The 8,341-nt window shown below is 32.0% G+C and overlaps 1 protein-coding gene across 1 annotated transcript; it reads left to right on the top strand.

Annotated features, from left to right (window-relative positions):
* Window positions 1-562: 562 nt before the first annotated feature.
* Window positions 563-2,848, top strand: LOC125834437 (gibberellin 20 oxidase 1-like). The gene is made up of 3 exons (XM_049513592.1): window positions 563-1,106; window positions 1,513-1,834; window positions 2,434-2,848. Exons 1-3 carry the CDS (start codon window positions 565-567, stop codon window positions 2,701-2,703), a joined length of 1,134 nt encoding a protein of 377 aa, XP_049369549.1. The 5' UTR covers window positions 563-564; the 3' UTR covers window positions 2,704-2,848.
* Window positions 2,849-8,341: the final 5,493 nt, after the last annotated feature.

The following is an 8,341-nucleotide window of genomic DNA, read 5'->3' as shown; positions in this document are numbered from 1 at the left end:
ATAAAACAAAAGCTTAGAAAATTATTACTATATTATAAGTATATATATATTACGTGACATAATTCGAATTTAGAAGAGCCAAATAATTTAATTTTAATTGTGAATTTGGATATAATGTTTTTTTAAATTAAAATTTATGTACTCGTAATCTATCTAAAAAGTATTGATATTTTAAAAAATATATTATTATGATTTTTAAAATCTAAAATATGTCGCATAAATTGAAAAGAGACGGAGGTGGTAATATTATATATATTTTTTGAGTGGAGATGGAGATATATCACACACGCAGAGTTAGGTCCTCGTGATAGAAACGCCAAAGGCCATTGGGAAAGAGCTTTACTGTTTAAATTTGAAAAAGACAAATAACTTATGGACTTATACCGTAATTTTAAGTTTCACGAAGCCCTACTTTGCAAAGTGATAATCTTTTTCCCTGCTTAAAGACATCTATAAGATATCAAAATATTTTGTTACCTTTCTCCCCACTCGTAACGGCTTTCGTTTTTTTCTTCATCATTTCTCTCTTATAACTTTCCTATCTATCTCTAAGAAGAAAAATTCATGACAATGGCCATTGATTGTATGGTCATGCCTATGATACAAACATCGTCCGATGAGAAAAAACCACTCATTTTCGATTCGTCAGTGCTTAAACATGAGTCCAACATTCCTAGACAATTTATATGGCCGGACCACGAGAAGCCTAGTGGTAGTGTTCCTGAACTTGATGTTCCACTTATCGATTTAGGGGCGTTCCTTTCTGGTGATCCAATTGCAGCTAAGCGAGAATCTAGGCTCGTTGATGAAGCATGTAAGAACCACGGTTTCTTTCTTGTGGCAAATCACGGTGTTGACACTAATCTTATCTCACTTGCACATCGTTATATGAACATGTTCTTTGAGTTACCACTTTCCAATAAGCAAAAGATTCAAAGGAAGAGAGGAGATCATTGTGGTTATGCTAGTAGCTTTACTGAAAGATTTTCGTCTAAGTTACCTTGGAAAGAAACACTTTCTTTTCCATATTCTGCCCTACAAGGCTCGTCCCACATGGTTGATCAATATTTTCTAAAGACAATGGGTGAAGACTTTAGCCATATCGGGTAAGAGGACGTCACTATATATTTTGTTTTATTGAATTATGTCCTTACTTTATCTAAAAGTTTAAAAATTATTTAGGGTTAATTACGTAACTATATCTTCAATACACCCCTTATATACGTCACGTACGTCAATCTGATGACAAATGACATGTTGAAAATATAATTGATTAGACATATAAAAGTGTGTTTCATCCGGACTCAAGACCACTGTCTGCATAAATGATACCATGTTGGCTATGTGATCATCTCACCAAAACTTATTAAATAAATAATAATATTTACACCATAACGAGTTGAATTTTTAGATAAGATACATCTTCTCTTTTTTGTACGTTGTAATTTTTTTTTCTTCTTTATTCATCAATATGAAGAATGATTATTATTTTTTATTTTTTCTTTATGATAGGAAGTTTTACCAAGAATATTGCAATGCGATGAGCACTCTCTCTTCTGGGATCATGGAACTCTTGGGTGAAAGCCTGGGCGTGAGCAAGAATCATTTCAAACAATTCTTTGAAGAAAATGAATCGATTATGAGACTCAACTATTACCCAACATGTCTAAAACCAGATCTTGCATTGGGAACTGGACCACATTGTGACCCAACATCATTAACCATCCTCCATCAAGACAGCGTCTCAGGGCTTCAAGTTTTCATGGACAATCAGTGGCGCTCCATCAGTCCAAATCTTAGTGCTTTTGTCATTAACATAGGCGACACATTTATGGTAAGAAAGAAAAGACATTTCTTAACATATATGCCTTCTAATCACTAGTCATTTTAACTAATTGAACTGACGTTTTACAAAACCAAAAGTATTTACTCTTTCCTCCAATCAATTTGCTTGGCACTATGTCATTATTATCATTATTAGTCCATTTCAATATTTGGAAATAATTATTTTTAAACTTTTCATTTTGTCTATAATAAAAAGTTGCTATATTCACACAAATATTATAACTGGTGTAATAAGGTAGAAAAAATTACGACATATGTAATAAGGTACGTCCAAAAATATTAATAGTCCTCTTTTTTTAAAAAAAAAAAATTGTATCAAAGTCAAAGTGTACCACACAAATTAGATTTGAGTACTTTGTTGTTATTGTTATCAAATTCACTGTTCCAAATAGTTGATGTTATTTAAGTGAGACATGTAAGGCATCTTAGACAAACAATCTTGTGATTAAGGTTATTAAATATAGAAAATAATAAATATTTTCTAATTTTGATTTTGAGAGTCAAATAAAATTTGTTTTACCTTACGTAGTTTATTCTTATGACATAGTTTAACTCAATGTGACATTTATTTATTTTTACCTTTTGCAGGCGCTTTCAAATGGAAGGTATAAAAGTTGTTTGCACAGAGCTGTAGTAAACAACAAGACACCTAGAAAATCTCTTGCTTTTTTTCTTTGTCCTAAGAAGGATAAGGTGGTGAGGCCACCAGCAGAATTGGTGGACTCCAATAATCCTAGAATATATCCGGATTTCACATGGCCAACTCTCCTTGAGTTTACACAAAAGCATTATAGAGCTGATACCAACACTCTACAATTCTTCTCCTATTGGCTTCAACAGAGAACTACAGAGGTTTAAGGCATACTCAATAAGTTTCTAGTAGGGTTTCTGAAATCCAATATAAATCAAGACCTTAGTCTTTTTGTATATATATTATTTTCATGTTATTCAAATTGTTTGAGTCTATATTTCAAATCAGATATGAAAATCTAAAGAAGAAAATAATTATTTATATATACCGACTAGATAAAGTAAGCAGTGAATTCGGCCGGCTGTTTGGGTGAATATGTCAATGTGTCTACAATTTTATTATAATTAATAATAAAAGTGTGTTCTTTTTAATAATTTAAACTTTTGACAAGAAATAGTCATACACTTCAATATAATATTAGAACAAACATAAATCATTTCTAAATGAGATAGTCACACACTTTCATAAATATAAATTTAAATCATTCTTTTATTTAGTTTATCGGTTGATGGAATAAAAAGACTTCACGGCATCTTTTTTTAATATATATATATCCAAAAGATTAGATAGGATAGTACATAGTGGTAAGAATGAGTGTCTAGATAGGACATACAATACATACGAGTATTGGGAATGGGCAGAGCTTCTAGTGTTGGGAATGGATATTTATGATACTCTATTTGGTTTTATCCTTGTCCATTTGTTTTTAGTATATCTGGACACTTGGATTGTTGTGGATTTGTCATTTATTGCCTTGATATTTATTATTATATTCATATTATATAATCAAAAAGCTTAGGCTCAAGTTGCAAAAATAAAAAAACCCATATTGAAAAGCAATTCATATCTTTTTACACCTATAAAAAGAGAGAGAAAATGATAGTACAAATTGAATAAAAGAAAATGGTCTTTTAGATTTTTATATACAAAAATGAAGATTTCTGTTACGACCCAATCCATCGGGCCGTGCAGGCACCTACTCTAACACCTAAGTAGGAGAACTCTCAATTCCCAATAATTAAAACATGCGGAAATTAAGAAAACTGGCAAATAAAAAAAATTCATGTAAATTTTTATTGAACAAGAGTTTTAAACGACTCAAAGTTAAGACTTGTAAAATAATTAACACACCCAGGGATCTAGTCTAAACAGGTACAGGAGCTACTAAGAGTACAAAGTAAAACATAATAACAGTTTGGGCTTAGGTTCCATGAGAGGACCATTGACTTGTCATGCATGTGTAATTGCTCGTATTATTGATAATGTGGAATTGGGCATGTTTCCTGAAACGATTGGGGGGATTGTACATTATGTTCTTATATGTGAGGATTGCGATGTGGTAAGTTATTTGGAGATATCTGGTTGTGTAATGAAGTGTGAATGGTAGAGTCCCAATTCGGGTTGTAATATGGTAAAGGGGAACTAAGGGTCCCAGTGCTATCTTTGTTATTTAGAATGAGGTTATAAGTTGAGTAGAGGTGAGGAAAGTGCAAGAGTGTATCATGAGTGGTTGGCCGGGTAGGTAGCAGTGTATTTGAAACTTCCTTAGGGGATAAAATGATTAGGTGTAATCACGAAAGAAGCGAGTAAGGGATTAGAGGCAAGTGACCTAGTATGCCATTAATATTTGGAATGGTAAGGGCACTCAAAAGATAAAGGTGGAGGAGCGATTAGTCTTATTGCATGTTTCCCCAGTTGATTTCTTATATTATGCGATGGATATTCTGGTTGACCGATGATGCCTACCAGTACGTGTGGTTATACAAATACTACTCTTGCTATGCCTTTTTGGGGCATAGTCTGGTTGCATGATCAGTGATGTTTCATAGGTGAAGACGAAAGAAAGTCGAGCACTACTTTGGATCGATCACTAGGAATAACTGCTCTTGATCTCTCCTTGTTTCAATGTATATAATAAGAAAGCACACCTACAATTCAATTCTTTCATTTAGTAGAACGTGGACCTCTAAAATTAAACCCAATGTGTACGTAGGTTCAAATTCAATAGAATTTTTTTTTCCATCTTATTAGATCAGATTAAAATAAAATAGATTTATTCCATGTAACTTTCATAAAAATGAAATTTAACCTTATATATCTATGCCATAAAGAACAAGTAATGGTGCGTCTGACCTCGAAGGACCAATGCACATTGGTCCGGTTGTGAGCACTTTTGATTGTTTGCATATTTGACATACTGCTTTCTAGTATGTGAGAACATCTTCACGTCGAAATAACTTATTTCGTTATCATAATATAGATGACAGAGTAAATAATTACGAGACTAATAAATATTTCTAATTAAACGCAATATAGAATAATTCAGTATATACGATAAATATATGTGTATTGAATTATAAATAGTTGTCAATTACAATTATAATGAGGGATAGACACAAAATGAAAGAGCGGTGAAATAGGGACAATTAAGATAGTCACAATCTGAAGATTAGGGTGTATCCAAAAGGTCGATCCCTTTCACGTGGCAACCTATGTTGTGTCCCATGGGTTTTTTTGTTTATGTTGGTCTACTTGTTCTCTATTTTATCTCAAACTTGACACATTTTTTGTTATTTTTCACTTTTCCCTAATATATATAACACGACATAACTTGGGATTGTGACATGAAATTGACACGTCCTTTTCCTGTATTATCAATTTCACTTCTTTCTATAGCTTAGGACAAACGATTTTCAATCACTCAATTATTAGTTTTTTTAAAAGAAAATAAGATGGTGCTAATTAATGAAGTTTCATACCTAAGTTCTCATGCTAAAATTGAACCAATTCATTTAGAAATGGTTTTTATATTATGCCTAGAGAATTCAATAACATGCAAGTATTTTATATTTAACTTACCTATATAAACAAATAGAATTTGGGTGATAACCAAGCTTCTATGTCCTTAGAAAGAAAATGGATGAGCTATGGCGCAACAACTTTAATTTCATGCCATTATTGCACTCTTGCTTCTTGTTTTCCTATTCTTATGAATTTCCAATATTTAGATTAAAATATGATACAGAAATTCGTGCTAGCGCGGGCCTAATATGTGTTATCTTTTTATCTCAATTTATGTGACACAAATAGAATTTAGAGAACCAATCAATTTTAATATAATTTTAGATATTTTAAGATAAGAAGCTTGTACCAAGTTACTACTCCATATGTGTGTTGTGCACCCTTGCATGACTATCAAATTATTTTTGGGAACATTAAATCTTAAATTTTATGATATGAAATATATACGCTATATTTAAAAGTATAAATTACAGACACATATTTATAGGACTAGATGGTTATGGTTCGTATCAACACAAGCCCAACATTGTATTTTGAAGCGGTGAATAATTTGAGTAGAGTCATTGAGTAACATGATGATAATAAAGAACCAAAAAAGGCAGAAAAACGTAACACCTTCAAAACATTAAAACTAAAACTACACAATTTATGCTCATAAACAATATGAATCTGTCTCATATGAGTATTTTCAAAAGTTGCACAATGCACATATCAAAGCTGCCTTGCTAATTTATCACATAGATTCTACCGTGTCTTCATGGCTCAATCAATTCTAGTTCTGTTTCCAGAAAGCTGGTATATCTTCGTTGCTTATAAAACTTATTTATGGAGTGTAGAAAATATAGAAATTACCCATTTGAGAGCAAATAAATCAGTCTCCATCATGGATTACACTTTTCTTTCTGCATTTTATACTCGTAAATTAATTGAATGTCCATATTGTTGATTGCAAGAGAATCTCTTCGGTGTATTGTTGCAACTTGCAATCCTAGTTGTTGTAGCTTTGATATACCACAAAGAGCAGTTTTATAACTTGACCTTTGAGAACAATTATTTGATGCACTTTGATGTGAGGTCAAAAATATATATTTTAATCATTATTTGTCTTATAATTATTATTTATATCTGTTTCGAATTTTATGAATTGTGCTAAATAGTGTATTTTATTTCTAGGAGTAAATTGGTGTAAAGTATAAAAGATTTGAAGCTAAAATAAATTAAAGATGGAAGATTATAGAAGGAAATCAATGAGCCAGCTTAATGACATAAATTCAATATAATAATGTATAAGGAAAAGTGCAGCATTCAGCGAAATTGAAAGAATCAAGCTGCCACGTGGCAGACTTTGAGTGCATCAGTGCGTCTAGCACCAAACGAACAGAGTTTCACGCGTACAACAATTCCGATCTCTTTGGGTTTCGATTTCCCGATTTATTTTGGACTCAGTTATTTTATTTAGGGTTTTCTATATCTATAAATAGTCCATAAAAATAATTATTTGAGAGGGCGAGATCAATTAGGACGTACTTTGCAAGAAAAAATTGTCAATACTTTTTAGGGTTCTTTTCTTCTTCTTTCTCTTCTTACAAATTAGTGGCTAAACCACTAAACGCCCTTGTTCTGGGGCTGTAGCTACGAATCAAATGTTGAATATTTAAGGTTTATGAATTAATTCTTGGTTGTCATTATAAGTTACTTTTATATTCTTGTTTTAGTATTTCTTGATTGGCCATCTAGAGATAAATATATTGTCTAATTTTAAAATCGAGAGAGGAAGGGTTAGATAGACCAGAGAATATAGAGAGCTCGATTGATCCATTTAGTTGAGGTGATTTGTGTTTAGGAGTAACGCCCGGACGAACAACTTGCCTGGTTACGAAACAGGATGAAATATAAATGTTCGCCAGTTAGGCATGTTTATCCCCGCTCAACGATATAGTTAGACAACTAACTGGAGTAAGCGACTAGAGCTTTGATACCCGACTCATACAATTAACCCTGTAAATCAATAACTTGACAACTAAAATTAGTTTTAAGCCAAGAATATGATACATGAGATTCAATGCATGCTGCAGCCCTGGGATTTTCCAAATCACTGTAAATAATTTTATTATTTTATTCCTGCATTTTGTTCTTTTGGCACTCTTAAATAAATAATTTGACCAATATAATTTAGTAAAAATAGTTAATTGACAAGTCCTTTGGGTTCAATAATCTGGTTCTTTTAAGAGACACTATATTACTTGCACAACCATGTACACTTGCGTGTGCAATTGGGAGTAACACACTTCGTACTTTGCCCTCACTTAAGAAGAAGAGAAATGATAAAGCAATCAAAATTATTTGTTACTTTTGCACACCTTGATATAGTGAACCTTAAAATGTTTGTCACCTTCTAGCTCTTCGACTTCTTTTATATGTAACACGCAGAGAGTGATTGCTGCATGTATTAAGGAGGAGGAAGATTTCAACCGGCCATTCAAGTTCATTTGTGTAGAGAAGAATTGAACTTTGTGCGGATTTCCTTTGTGAATTTCATCTCACCTCCAACTTCTAGTGGGAACTTGCAAATTGCTTTAACATTCCTTAAATTCCTTGGATGGTATTGTAACAATTTTGCAGCCTCCACAAATCAAAATGAATCATTAACAAAATACAGTATAGCTATATCTATCAACAAACACAAGTGGATATATCTGTACAAATATCTAAGGAGATAAAATTAAGTCTTCTCATTTGCTCAAGTACCCATTTTAGTACTTGCAAAGCTTACTATCTAAAAGTAGAAAATTTAAGGATGTAAAATGAAACTGATCAAATCGATAGAATTTCTAAGAGACTTTAAGAAGAGTATATTTACTTGATAAGAGTAAAGGAATTTCTCATTTCGCACTATTACATACATAAAAATAATTATCAAACTCGGATTCAATGGTCAACCAC

Source organism: Solanum verrucosum, unplaced genomic scaffold (assembly GCF_900185275.1).
Source record: "Solanum verrucosum unplaced genomic scaffold, falcon-dt-bn FXZP01000279.1, whole genome shotgun sequence".
NCBI lineage: Eukaryota > Viridiplantae > Streptophyta > Magnoliopsida > Solanales > Solanaceae > Solanum > Solanum verrucosum.
Note: the sequence above shows the minus strand (reverse complement) of the source record. Positions and strands in the feature narration are given on the sequence as shown.

Excerpts from the sequence above, each read along its gene's own strand:
- LOC125834437 (XM_049513592.1), top strand. The coding sequence starts at position 565 with ATGACAATGGCCATTGATTGTATGGTCATGCCTATGATACAAACATCG. Across the intron at positions 1,107-1,512 it reads GAAGACTTTAGCCATATCGG|GAAGTTTTACCAAGAATATT; the intron begins GTAAGAGGACGT and ends TCTTTATGATAG. Across the intron at positions 1,835-2,433 it reads ACATAGGCGACACATTTATG|GCGCTTTCAAATGGAAGGTA; the intron begins GTAAGAAAGAAA and ends TACCTTTTGCAG.